The sequence below is a fragment of the Hypanus sabinus genome, chromosome 7 (genome assembly GCF_030144855.1).
Source record: "Hypanus sabinus isolate sHypSab1 chromosome 7, sHypSab1.hap1, whole genome shotgun sequence".
NCBI classification, from domain to species: domain Eukaryota; kingdom Metazoa; phylum Chordata; class Chondrichthyes; order Myliobatiformes; family Dasyatidae; genus Hypanus; species Hypanus sabinus.
The window spans coordinates 138,627,852-138,642,657 of record NC_082712.1 but is presented as its reverse complement, the minus strand read 5'-3'; the positions used below and the strand labels follow the sequence as shown (position 1 = coordinate 138,642,657).

Here is a 14,806-nt window from a genome sequence, read left to right as displayed (position 1 = left end):
TTCTCAATCCTTTTAACTTGTCTGCAGCCTTTGACATGGTTGACCACACAATCCCACTGCAGCATCTCTCTTCCAAATGGATAGAAATGTACTAACCTGCTTCATTCGAATCCACCCAGTCAGCGATCACTTTCATTGGCTAGCCTTTCCATTCACAGGTCACTACCTCTGCTGGGAACGGTGAATCCTGAACCCACAATCTTTCTTAAATTGCATGCAGTCCCTTGTGACATCAAAAACACATTAGTGATATTCAGCAGTACCTCATGAGTGCCTTTCCCAAATGTTCCACTCGCAAAATTTTCAGGCTGCTTCCTGTACTGGATGAACAGAAACTTCCTCCAGAAAGATGGGAGATCAAAGATCAAAGTTAATAACAAATAAAATAACAAATTTCATATTTCTTTTATTTGTTCTGGTGACTGACTGACTGAAATGGAAACAGAGTTTGCATAAGTTGGTTTTAAATTTGACTCATAGGAGCCAAATTAGGAGCCCATCGAGTCTGCTCTGCTATTTGATCTTGGCTGACATATTTTACTTCTCAACTTCATTCTCCTGCCATCTTCCTGTAACTTTTGATACCCTTAAAAGTCAAGAATCTATCGACTACAGTTTTAAATGTACCCTCTACAGCAGTCTATGGCAATGAATTCCACAAATTCACCACCCTCTGGCTAAAGGGACATTCTTCTATTCTCAGGCTGTGCCCTCTAGTCCTAGACTCTCACGTTATGGAAAACATCCTCTCCATGTCCACTCTAGCTAATCCTTTCAATATTCGTTAACTTTAAGTGAGATCTATCCTCATTCATCTAAACTCCAGTAACCACTGGACCAGAGCCATCAACAGCTTCTATGCATTAACCCCTTCATTCCTGGGATCATTCTCATAAACGATGGCTCCTCAGTGGAGAGCGTTAAGAGCACCAAATTTCTTAGTGTTCACCTGGCAGAGAATCTCACCTGGTCCCTCAACACCAGCTCACAGCAAAGAAAGCCCAGCAGCATCTCTACTTTCTGTGAAGGCTGAGGAAAGTCCATCTCCCACCCCTCATCCTCATCACATTCTACAGGGGTTGTACTGAGAGCATCCTGAGCAGCTGTATCACTGCCTGGTTCAGAAATTGCACCATCTCAGATCACAAGACCCTGCAGCAGATAGTGAGGTCAGCTGAGAAGATCATTGGGGTTTCTCTTCCTGCCATTACAGACATTTACACTACACGCTGCATCCGCAAAGCAAACAGCATTATGAAGGACCCCACGCACCCCTCATACAAACTCTTCTCCCTCCTGCCGTCTGGGAAAAGGCAACGAAGCATTCAGGCTCTCATGACCAGAATATGTAACAGTTTCTTCCCTCAAGCCATCAGACTCAATACCCAGAACCTGGACTGACACCAACTTACTGTCCTCTACTGTGCCTATTGTCTTGTTTACTATTTATTGTAATGCCTGCACTATTTTGTGCACTTTATGCAGTCCTGGGTAGGTCTGTAGTCTAGTGTAGATTTTTTTCTGTGTCATTTTTACGTAGTTCAGTGTAGTTTTTGTACTGTTTCATGTAACACCATGGTCCTGAAAAACACTGTCTCATTTTTATTTTTACAGTACAAGCAGTTATGGTCGAAATGACAATAAAAAGTGACTTGACTTGACTAAACCTTCTCTGGACCCTCCCCAATGCCAGCATATCCTTTCAAAACAGGGACCTCAAAACTGATCAGAATACTCCAAATAAGGTCTGACCAATGCCTCAGCCTCAGCTTTACATCCTTGCTTTTATATTCTAGTCCTATGGAAATGTATGCGAACATTGCATTTGCCTCCCTCACCACCGACTCAACCTGCAAGTTAACCTTTAGGAAACCCTGTACAAAAACCTGCCCCTGAGTCCCTTTGTACCTCTGATTTTTGAATTTTCTCCCCATTTAGAAAACAGTCCAGCCCTTTATTCCTTCTGTCAAAGTGCATGGCCATGCAAATCACTATGCTATATTCCATCTTTTTCATCATATTTTCCATATATTCCACTTCTTTGCCCATTCTCCCAATCTGTTGAAGTCCTTCTACAGACACTTTGCTTCCTCTGCAGTATCTACCCTTCCACCTATCTTCGTATTGCCCTCTCAAAATGAATGCTAACATAGCACTTCCCTTCCTTACTACCTACTCAACCTGCAAATTAACCTTTCTGTAATCTTGCACTGAGACTCTCAAGTACTTTTGCACTTCTGATTTCTGGATTTTTTCCCTGTTTAGAAAGTAGTCTACACCTTTATTGCTCCACCAAAGTGCATGACCATACACATCCCTACACTGTACTTCCTCTGCCACTTCTCCTTACCTATCAGCACCGCAAGGTTGCGTGCTTACCCACCTGCTCTAGTTGCTCTATACTTATGACCTTGAGCCTCAGCGTAGCTCCAATGCCGTATTTAAGTTTGCTGATGACACCATAGTTGTTGGCTGAATCAAAGGTAATGATGAATCAGCATACAGGAGGGAGATTGAACATCTAGCTGAATGGTGCCACGACAACAACCTCTCACTTAACCTCAGTGAAACCAAAGGGCTGATTATTGACTACAGGAGGAGGAAATCAGGCGTCCATGAACCAGTCGTCATCAGGGGATCAGAGATGGAGAGGGTCAGTAGCTTACGTTTCCATTAGCATTTCAAAGGATCTGTCCCACATCCAGCACTTAAGTGCCATTACAAAGAAGGCACAGGTGATACAACCTGTCAATATACTCTCCAATGTGCATCTATAGAATTTTATCAAAGTCTTAGATGACATGACAAATCTTTCTTAGAAGTTTGCAAAGATTTGGCATATCATCTAAGACTTTGATAAAATTCTATAAATGCACAGTGGAGAGTATATTGACAGGTTGTATCACAGTCGGGAATGGGAACACCAATAGCCTTGAATGGAAAAGCTTATGAAAGGTACTGGATCCCAGTCCATCACAGGGAAAGCCCTCTCCCCCATTGAACACATTTACAAAGAGCACTGTGGCAGCAAAGCAACATCCATCATTGAGGCCATGCTCTCTTCTTGCTGCTGCCATCTGGAAGGAGGTACAAGAACTTTAGGTCCCACACCACCAGGTTCAGAAGCAATTATTACTCCACAGCTATCAGGCACCTGAGCCAGACTGGATAACTTGACTCACCCCAACGTTGAGATCCCAACTGATTCCACAACCTATGGACTCTCTATATTATTTATTACTTATTTATCTATTATTATTATTCTTTAGGATTTGCACAGTTTGTTGTCTTTTGCAGATTGGTTGCTTGTCTAGCTTTGTTTCTTTGTACTTGTAGTGAATGCCCACAAAAAATAAATCTCAGGGTAGTAAATGGCAACATACTGTATATGTACATCGATAATATATTTACATTGAACTTTCATCTAGGTCCTTCTGCAGATTCCCAGTTTCCTCGACACCACCTCACCACTTGCCCCTCCACCTATCTTTGTATCATCTGAAAACCTGGCCTCAAAACCATTAGTTCCTTCATCCAGATCACCAACATATAACAGATCCAACACACACCCTTGTGGAACACCACTAGACAGAGGCAGCCGACTGTAGGAAATCTATATTCCTACATTTTGCCTTCTGCCAGTCAGCCTATTTTCTGTTTATTCTAGTATATTTTCTGTAATACACAAGCTCTTACCTTGTTTAAAGTTCAAAGTACATTTATTACCTAAGTATGTATAATATAGACAACCATGAGATTCATCTTCTTGCAGGCAGCCACAAAAAAAGGAAACAATAGAATCGACAAAAAACCCCAACCACAAAGACCCTCAAACATCCAAGGTGTGAAGAAAGAACAAATCATGCAAACAATAAAAAAGTAATCAAACAATACACAGTACATGAACTGCAGAATCCTCAAAAGTGAATCCACATTCATGGGGCCAGTTCAGCGCTGAACTGAATGCTGATGGCTGCAGTTCAGGGTTGAGGAGATTACAGCTTCATAGAGTAGTGAACTGAACGCTGGTTTGTCCTTTGGCCTTCATCTTTTTCATCTGGCACTGTGCTTAAATCGGCTGAACATTGGGTTCGTTTTTCCCTCTTGGGCCCAGCCGCCACCACTTCAATCTGGCCCAAAGTCTGCTCCAGCAATGGCCACCACAGCTGTACTTGCATTCTTGAGAGTCAAGTTTGCTGAATCCTTCAGGATACCACAGAAACTCGTACAGACATTTCAAGAGCACAACTCCCAAAAGGAAATCGCAGGCTGCGGATAGCAGAGATCGTAGTCCAGAAAAAGTACATTCAGTAGGAATAGTTAGTAGTAGCAGCCTCATGTACAGCACCTTGTGAAAAGCATTCTGAAAATCTAAGTAAACAACATCCACTGACTCTCCCTTGTCTATCCTGCCCCTATTATTCTTGACTACCCTGCCTTATATCGAGCATTTTATTTTTATTTTATTGTATCTTTTTCAAACTCACATTGTGAAACAGGCCCTTCCAGCCCAACAAACGTCACCCAGCAATCCACCTATTTAACCTGAGCCTAATCACAGGACACTTTACAATGACTAATCAATCTACTAACCAGTACATCTTTGGAACATAGACTGTAATCTGAGCACCCAAAGGAAACCCACGCTATCACAAACTCCTTACAGACAGTGTTGGAAATGACCTCTGACCTCCAACACCCCGAGCTGTAATAGTGTCATGCTGTCCACTACGCTACCGTGGTGACCTTTGTCAGTTTTTCAAGCAAATCATAAACATAAATTACACACAACTTTTACAAGAAAAAGCAATTAGAACCAAAAAAAAGTCCATTTTAGTGCACAGTGATCAAAAGATGCCATGGTGTTGCTAAACTGTGGTGTTTAGGGTTTTGCCAATTGGTTCAAGAACTGAATAGTTGAAGCGAAGTAGTTGCTCTTCAACCTGGTGTTCAGGCTTCTGTTCCTCCAAAAAGATAGCAAGGCCTGGACGGTGGGGAATCTTTGATGACAAATGTTGCTTTATTAAGACAGCTTCTCCTATAGATGCTAACAATGATGGAGATGGACATGTCTGTGAGATATAGAGCAAGGCCGTTCCTCTCTGCAGCTTCGTACATTTCTGCACATTTGAATTGCTGTATCAGACTATAATGCAACCAATCAGAATACTTTCAACAGGACATCTGCAGAAGTTTGTTAGAATGTTAGATTACAAGCTACACTTTCTTAACTTCCTAAGAAAGTAAAGATGCTGGCATGCTTTCCTTATGATTGCATCCTATGCACTGGATCTTTATGCTGCTCACATACCACGTACCTCATCTGGTCAGCACAGCTATTTTTGCTAATCTCCATTAGCTTTTGTTTTTGGGTCAATTCAGTTTATGTTTTAATCCCTCTCCATATCTCACCTCCTCCAGCCATATAATCTTTTGAGTTACTTGCCCTCCTCTACCCCATGCCTCATGCTCATCCATGGTACATCATACTCTAACACCCCCACTTTCCTAAAGATCCCTCTCTCTCAGACATTCCTTATAAAATACCATTTTGTCCTAACATTCACTTATGCATTTCTGATAAACGTCATTCAATAACACTTTAAATCTTTTACTAAGCTAAAGGCACTATAAAAATGAAATGCTATGTTTTTATTGATGTGGCCTGAACTGCAAGACAATTGCATAACCTGAATACAGTCATCCTGAGATTTACTTCACTATGGAGTATATTAAGTACAATAGATAAGTATATTCTTGCTTTGGCAAGACTATTAAATCTATTTATTTATTTATTCATTCATTCATTCATTTATATTTTTCATTATTATTGTTATGAGCAGAGAGACAACATCTGCCGGAAGTAAATTCCTTGTATGTGCACAGGTACTTGGCGATTAAAGTCTGATTCTGATTCTGATTCTGATTCTGATTATTAAGTACAATAGATAAATATATTCTTGCTTTGGCAAGACTATTAAATCTATTTATTTATTGAGATTCAGCACGGAATAGGACCTTCGAGCCTTTCGAGTCGACCTTCCCAGCAGTCCCCGATTTAACCCTAGCCTAATCATGGGACAATTTACAATGTCCAATTTGCCTATCAACAGGTACGTCTTTGGACCGTGGGAGGAAACCCACGCGGTCACAGAGAGAATGTACAAACTCCTTACAGGTAGCATATCCCTGTGCATCCTTTTCTTATTGTATGCGTCGTGGACTTCCTCAGCTTCTTAAGCACTCGTTTCCCCCATCCAACAATATAAAAATATATCAACTACTCCCACAATGCAATTGTTTTATGAAGAACAAACAGTCTGGATGTGTCCCACATGTTTTTCCCTTTCTCTGCACTCCAGCCCTTGCTGACACAGGATAACAGTATATCAAAGTAAATAAGAAGGAGTTAGAAATCGAAAGGATGAAAGGAAACCAGCCTTTGTTTTATTGTTTCCTTCATTTAAACACAGTTAAATGAAACAAGGAGTAACATGTTCAGAGGGAACTCTAAGGATGCAAGTAGTTAAGTTCTCTGCAGATTTGTATATTTTAGATGCAAGTGACAAGAGTGAGAATACTTGCATATTGATTATTGCACAATGACAGCTCCTCAGAATCAGCAATGCACACTTTGTTAGACTGTGAATGCCATTTGTTTTCCAAACCTGCGGGAGATTTTCAGCTTTGCCTTTGATCAGTAAGTCAGTGTCTCTGAGGAGCACTTGAGCCTTGCTGCTTTTATTTATCTCTATGACATTAATAATGCAATTGAGACTGAAGCACGTGAAGTCAGATCATCAATTTCATCCACACTACTGGAAGACAAACATGCAAATTATGCAACTAGATAGGAATACATTTCCTGAACGAGATACGCATTCACATCTTGGTTTGAGAGTTACAGGAGAAACTTGTTTCCTTAAATTGCAGATTAAAACTTGTGCCTCTTTACTCACAAACATTAATGTTAACCATGATATAAAATATAATTTCATCTGTTTTCAGCAGCAGGTTAAACACTAAGCACTCAAAACATGGTGAAAATTCATTCTGCACAGTTCACTGAAAACCCAACTTACTAAACTTTGAGCTCCTTCCTTCCTGCCACCTTTCTGTCTTTCTACAATGTATACAGTAATATCCGGTCCCAAACTTTGCATAACCTAATCATGGTTCTTTGATACAATGCAGCTTCAATAGGTGATGGCCCTGCTTTTGAATTTTTAAGTTGCTATAAACGAGAATGTGAAATAAAATATGATGGCATTAATTAATTCTCACTGCACAATGTAAATAGAAGTTTCAAAGACTGTCAGTAAGACACGAGATCTAGTGAAACCTTTATCACTTTCTAAAGGTATTCAACATTAATAAAAAAAGTTAACTTTTATGATTGTAAGTATTAATACCGTACCATTTCTCTGTTCTGACATAAAAAATCCCATTTAGAACATATACACATGAAAGCCACATCGAAGCAAAATGTTCTGTGCCAAGTAGGCATATGGAAGTTCAAATCCATCCATAATCTTTTCTTTCTGTCCTCCACCCTGCCGAATACTAGTTGAATTAGATTAAATTGAATTATATTAAATTAAATTAAATTGATGCAGTCATCCAGTTTTCAGATGTCTGCTGAAAATAAAATAATACTTAGTAGAATTCAGATAGGGAATTTCAATTATCTGCACTGGGACTTAATATGCAAGCTGGGATACATCAAGAGACAATATTCAGTTGACATCTACCCTCGAATTATACTGGTGTCGAAACATGGCTCTGCTCTCGCCAAATCAAAGCTTTAATAATATAAAATACAACAGAGCTTATAAACAATAAATCAATCCTTAAAAAAGTAGATTCGACCTCTGAGTTATTGATGTCAAAACTCAGCCAAAGTGACTAGATTCAATACTGAATAGAATTCTGACAATTGTAGAAAGGTCAATGTTGCAGAAATTTTCTGTGAAGAAATATTTTTAGACTACTGCCCACTTGTTGGTGTTTTCAGCAGAAGTAACGGATTTTAACTCTTGCACGAAGAGCATCAGTCCTTGAAAAAGTAGCTAAATTCAGAGCAGATTCTTCAGTTGCATTATGAATAATGCAATAATATTTCTAGTGGAGTCTGGAGTTCTAACTTGTGGCCAAGAGATTTTTTTTGGAATTCAGTGCTCTTAGTAGAAATGTTGTCCAGGTGGACAGGTATTACAATACAACTATTTAATAAAGAAATCACTAGAGAAATAAGGCATTTGAACCAAATCAGAGTGATAATAGGCAGCATACTGGCAACTACTTTGTTATCCACCTAATGATATAAAATATGAAGGAAGAATTTCATTTTGGTTTGTCAAATGTCACACTTGAGAATGGTGAATTGCATGAAAAAAATTTACAAAACAATGGGATAAATACTTGGCTGGAAGGGGTATGGATTGTTATGATCTACATGTTGGCTGATGGGACAAGGCAGAATTATAGCTTGGCAGAGACTAGATGGGCCAATGGGCCTGTTTCTGTGCTGTAGTGCTCTATAAATCCAATTAACCCTTGCCATTCCTAAATGTACATAATGGAACAGACTAGAAAATATCTTGCTTTGCATCTGACTGAAGCTATACTCAACCTGGGAATATGTGACGTAGCAGAGAGAGCTTTCTTTCTTTCATGTAACTGTTCCATAACCAACAAATTAAAATGCTCGGTAGTGACATTGGAGCTAACAACAATCCATTCCCCAGCAATGTAATTTATCCCCAGTATGAACAGGAAAATCTCCCCAAAATACATAAAATAATATATTTCAATAGTCAAGTCAAGTCAACTTTTATTGTCATTTCCATCATAACTGCTGGTACAGTGCATAGTAAAAATGAGACAACATTTTTCAGGGCCATGGTTTACATGACACAGTACAAAAACTAGACTGAACTAAATAGTCCTAATCAATAGGGAATATAATGATCAATATCCCTCAAACCTCAATATGACACATCACATTGTATCACGGTTTCAGATGTACTACAAGTATTAAACTGTCACTAAAGATAGTGCGTATTTTCATCCCCAGCAGAGTTAGAACCTTCCTAACAGAATGTAACAGACATTTTCTCATGGAAGTTCCTCTGACAACAGCAATCCTGAGGATGGGGCAGTGGGTTCTGGAAAAGGACTGACAATCCAGAACTGGGGATCTACTCTACAAGTCGTAACTGTGAGATATTGCAAAGAAAATTGGAGAAAATGGTGTCGACATTGGGGAAATCTGTTCAAACTGGGTCTGTACAATGTATAACAAAGAAAAAGGGCTTCAAAAATTAGCTAAGTTAATTTACTTAATAACACAATAACTTGAATTGTCAATGTGAAAGTTACCTCAAATCCTGAATCCGAATTAGGTTACAAGTATTAATAATTTTTCAGTAGTGCCAAATCGGTGCAATTCCAAATTGGTGTCTTGCAGTCTGTTAACTTGGCCTGGAATTACCAGGATTTGTATCCATTACATTAGCTCCAGTACCACAACTATTAGGCTGAAATCTAAAAGCAAATTTCTTTACTTTTCCCTGCTTGATGACTGCCCATCACATACTATTTCAACCTCTCTCAATCTGTTTTGGCTTTTCAGTTTTTTTCCCCCTCTCTCTTTTACCCTCTCTCACTTTGAGTCAGAAACATATTTTTTATACTTTCACCTTTGAAGACAGAAAATATTGGATGATATTCCGTTCCATGGTTAGTAATAGGAATCAAAGTTTTTTTGGCTCTTTCGCACTTTCTAATCAAGCATAAATCCACATATTCCTTTTGAGTTTTGCTTCTCCCCAATTTTGATTGCCTGGACAGAACAGTTTGTCCACCTGTCCACTGGTACCTGGCTATTTCTTTGACCACAGTGACTTCTACAGATTCTACTATCTGTTTGGTTAATTACAAGTAGGCATAAGTTCCAGACCAGGTCAATAAGATCCTGCCAACCAGAATAATCATCACAACAAAATTGACTTTACTTATTTAATACTTTTTGCATTTAAAAACCTCCCAAAATATATTATATGCAGCAATTTGGATGACAAAGACAGGTTAGTGAGGAGAACACGGTAGGGGCATATATAAATACTTTTCTGTAAGTCAGTGTGTTCCAGTACATGCTCCCTAGTTTCTCCATTCCAGCCTGGCCACTAATACTTACTCTCAAAATGAAGAGTCGGTCATTCACTCCCAGATGAAAGAATGCTGCTTTATCATTTTATTCTGTCATAGTAAGGAATCAATTGCTCTGGTTAGTTGAAGATCTGGTCACCTTGCAATGGATTCAGCGAAGTGTCTTGGTTGCAGAGATTGTCTGCCTGGTAATACTGAATTTTTAAGTTGTATGCCTCCCTCCTCACTCATGTGGTCTGCAATCTCCTCGTTTGACTCTGCAGCAACTTAACAGCAATGCTTTTCATTATCTGTACACTTGCAAAATTGTCCCCTAAACATATTGATGAAGCTTCACCAATCCAAAGGTCATATCTTGTAGCTCCTCCTATATTTGCACATAATACATCTTAATCTTTATCAAATTTCTTTCAATGTACTGTCAGCTGACTCGCTGTCAAGATCATTGCTCTAAGAACTTATTCTGAAGCACCTCCGTATTGTCAAATTATTTCAATATTTGCTCTGTTGTGACTGTCTCCTTGATTATTTTCATTGCTTGTTTCACACTTCCACATTCTTCTGACCGAATTTCTGAGTGACTTATCTTCCTCAATGCGGCAGGAACTTGCTCAGGTTGTTGATGATTCCCAAGCAGTGCCATACAATTCTTATCCAATTCTGCTGCTTCCCAATGACTACATCATCTTCTACCTTACGAAGACATTGGCCTTACGAAGACATTGGCCTTACTTTAGTACTTCAAAGTATGGACAAACCATATTTTCAGTCAACTATAATAAGATTCACATTATGGTTTTTATGATTATTTGGATCCAACATTTCTAGTAGGCATCTCACAAACACCTTCAATAGTCATACTGTATGCTAACAGTACATAACTCAGAGCTTAACTCAACTGGCCTGAGATTGATGACTTTCTTTTGGGGAACATTACCTGTTGCTTCCAAGTTAACATCAAATGCCACTGGTTGGTCTTGCAGTAATGCCGTTTAATAGATAAATCTACTGCATAGTCCTAATGTGTAACTGACCTCATATGGAAACAGACATAATCTTTTCAACTTGAACTCTTGAAGTCGATGTCATCCACTTCATGGAATTCTGATGTCTTCATCAACACATGCTGCTTGGAATTTCTTTTAAAATCAAATCATTGACAAGTTTTCCCAAACATTTCTTTCTCATCACATCGTCCATGAGACTTGCAAAATCTAAACAAATTTAGCAATACTTTCCCTTTTCTGACTTTAATCGAACACTTCATCTTGTATAGTTCCACCTGTTTGTCAATCAATATCTTTAGACTGGCCTTGCATAGCTCTGAAGTCTGAACTCAGTTTTCCCGAGTTTATTCTGACTCACTCAGTTGTTCTTCCTTCCTGTTCGATTCCCAAATTCAACAACTCATTCGAATCTGCACAACTGGAATTCTGCTAACTACCTTGGTTTAATTAAGAAGTTTTGAAAGGATTGTCCCTGCACCTACATACACATAAAATATTAAGAGTCATCTCTTTCATTTCTAGCCTACAAATATTTTCAATTGAAACATTTGACAATGTTCTTGTTAAAGCTATCTAAACCCAGAGCAGTCTTAATGTAACAGTTAATGGGTAAACTTAATTTGTAAGACAAGTCTAACTGCATTAATCATTTTGCAATGATTCTGCTCACAGAACTAATGTGGCCAATCAATTAAGAAAATTTAGGTTTGTCTTCTTCCAAATGCCAGAGTAACATGTTTTAAATCTTTATTAACATAGAACAACATAAGGATGTCTAAGGGCATGGAAAACTATTGATTACTTTATAGGAACTATATAATTTCTAAATGATCATAATTACACCAAATGTTTTTTTGTTGTCAAGTAGTAAAATCACAGCATTATGATCAGGTATGCAAAGAATGGTACTTATACACCAGGAGGTCTCAATTTCAGCTCCAATTTCTCATCCCCTGTTTTCATGCTGCAAAAAAGGCAATCAAGGTACTGGATTACATGTATTCTCATCAGGCAAGGCTGCCGCTGTGGGTTGTGCAGGGAGGTGAGAGATAGGAGGAATTGCATGCCAGATTAACCACTGAGAAGAACTGTGTTCCTCAAGTATTGCCCTTTCTTTGCATTTTATGAAGAGCACGCTTACAGCGTTTTCAGGTTAAAATCAACAGAGTGCTTGTCACAGCAAAACCATTTAGTGCATCTTGTGAAAAAGGGCAAGTATAATTCATATGAGCATACTGAATGTTTGTAAGCAGTTCCATTTATCATTTACTATTTACTTGTACTATAAGTAAAATGCATCTTTGAACTTCTGAGATCCCTTAGTGGCCAGGGATAAATTAATTACACAGTACGCTGCACGTGGATAGAACCCAAGAAGACCGCAGACTTGGTCTTTGTCAGTGCAACAGTTGCTAGACAGCTATCGATCTCAACATCCCGAACTAAGGTTGGAAAACCAACGTCAAGAATCCCATTGTTAGATTACCAGCCTCAGAAATACGCGCATGAGTGGATACTGAGCAAGAATAATTTGTCTTTATCTGATTAAACAATTGCACAAGACCAGCATCAAATGATGACTATTTTGGGTGATACACACTGGGACTACAAGCACCCTTTCAATGTGTACCTTTGAACAGATCGATCTCCTTGAAAAAGCAAGACAAAAATTGAGGAGGACACTTCTTCTTGTCATCAGGCATTGCATTTTTAAAAAGGATAGGTATGACTGAATTTTAGTATTAGGTGGATAACAAGTGGTTGTAGATCAAAGAACAGTTTACAACCACTAGATACTTGTTTCCATTGCAGTTAATAGATATAAAAATCTGGTGGGGTGCAAAGTAAACCATAAGACCAGAAGATATAGGAGTAGAATTAGGCCATTGGGCCTATTGAGCCAGTTCTGTCATTCTATCATAGGTGATTTATTATCCCTCTCAATCCCATTCTCCTGCTTTCTTCCGATAACCTCTAACATCCTTCCGAATCAAAACCTCTGCTTTAAATATTCTCAGTGACTTGGCCTCCACAGCGGTCTGTGGAAATGAGTTCCACAGATTCACACCTACCTCTGGCTAAGGAAATTCTTCTCCGTTTCTGTTCTGAAGGGATTCCCTTCTATTCTGAGGCTGGCCCCTCTGGTCCTAGACTCCCCCGCTATAGAATGCATTCTTTCCACATCCACTCTATCTATGCCTTTGAAATAGATTATCCACTACCTCCAGGGGTGGCAGAGATGTTTTAAAAATCACATAGCTGTAAGTGATATGACTAAATTTATATAAGGTACATTTGGACAGCAAAGCCTCGGAAACATAATTATTAAATATTAGCAAACGTGCAGGCAATGTACTTACTGCTCTGTGCTGGGTGGTAGCCATGTTGTCCCAATCACTGTCTGGCTGGAGACTGCTGACAACCGGTTGTAGCTCCTCAGGATGAGGTTTGTTGATTACTATTGTATGCAGGGGGAGGTGCGAGGGTGTGTGCTGGTCATTGAGCTCCTCCCTTTCCCTCTCCCGTACCATTCTTTCCTGGACCATTGCCTCCTCTCCATCAGCAGAAGAAGCATACGGAGAGGCAGCTTGCTTGGAAGACATTCTACTGTTAAAATATAAAGAAAATAAAACACAGATTCAATTACTATAAGTGCAATACAGGTTCACTGAAATAATATCAAGTGTTCAAATACGCTTAGTAATTTAAATACAGGTAATAAATATATTGCTGAGAGAGAGAGAGAGAGAGAGAGAGCCCACTATTACCACATAATTTAGGTTTGATCATTTAGTAATGATTCTGAAAGAATGAGCAACCAGAAAATAGTGGGACCTTGCTCCCTACTGGGTTACCACTATCTATCAGTTGCCCTTTGGAGTCATAGGACTGCCTCTGGTGGACAGCTGCCAAAGAAAGCCCCTTGAGTGTGAGGATGGAGGTGTCAATGGATGAAGTACATGCCAGGGTTCATCACAACATGCTTTCAAACATTTATTGGGATCTTTGGGGTGAAAGCCAAGCAGAAAGACCTAGGCAAGTGATATTACATGGCCTTTTTATATCCACTGTCTGTCTTAACACCAAGATTGACCGTAAGATGGAAAGGAGCCGCTGCTGATTCTCTAGCTCGGAAACTGCAACTTTTAAACAATTAGATAATAATTGTTTCAAAAAATTGGCAATAGACTTGATTTCTTTCTTCTTTAGATTCTCCAAGTTAAACAGCAGCCGTAGCTTAGGGTTGGTAACCTATTCCAGACTTTTGCCTGCATCTTATGGAATGCAAGGCACAGGTGTTGTCAAAATAATCTTAATACCAGATCTCCACCTTATTTTCCCCTTCTCCTTAGTCCTGTCTCCCAGCCAAAGTTCCCAAAAGTTTTATTACATGTACTGCCCAAAACTTCCTGACTCCCTGGTTTGTGTTCTGTCTTATCTGATAATAGTTGTGTACATGATGAAGAAAAATAAAATTCAAAGTACAATATAATTTTTCATAAAGCCTCTGGCCATGCAGACAATTGGGAACATCAGATTATATCTCAGAGCAGGAACTCCCAAAGGCTTTCAGAGAAATGCCTCATCTTTAAAGGTAAACACAGAACCTTTACAAAATACCTCTGATC

The 14,806-nt window shown here is 39.1% G+C and overlaps 1 protein-coding gene across 23 annotated transcripts in view; it reads right to left on the bottom strand.

The window, feature by feature from the left end:
• Positions 1–14,806, bottom strand: part of sox6 (SRY-box transcription factor 6) — a 602,254-nt gene that overhangs the window by 366,384 nt on the left and 221,064 nt on the right. For 18 of the 23 annotated variants that reach the window (XM_059975754.1, XM_059975761.1, XM_059975764.1 and 15 more), the window contains one exon: positions 13,538–13,784. In XM_059975754.1, coding sequence (XP_059831737.1) covers positions 13,538–13,784 — 247 coding nt within the window. The remainder of the gene's footprint in view (positions 1–13,537; positions 13,785–14,806) is intronic. The other 5 variants (XM_059975763.1, XM_059975766.1, XM_059975768.1 and 2 more) reach the window with 1 other exon arrangement.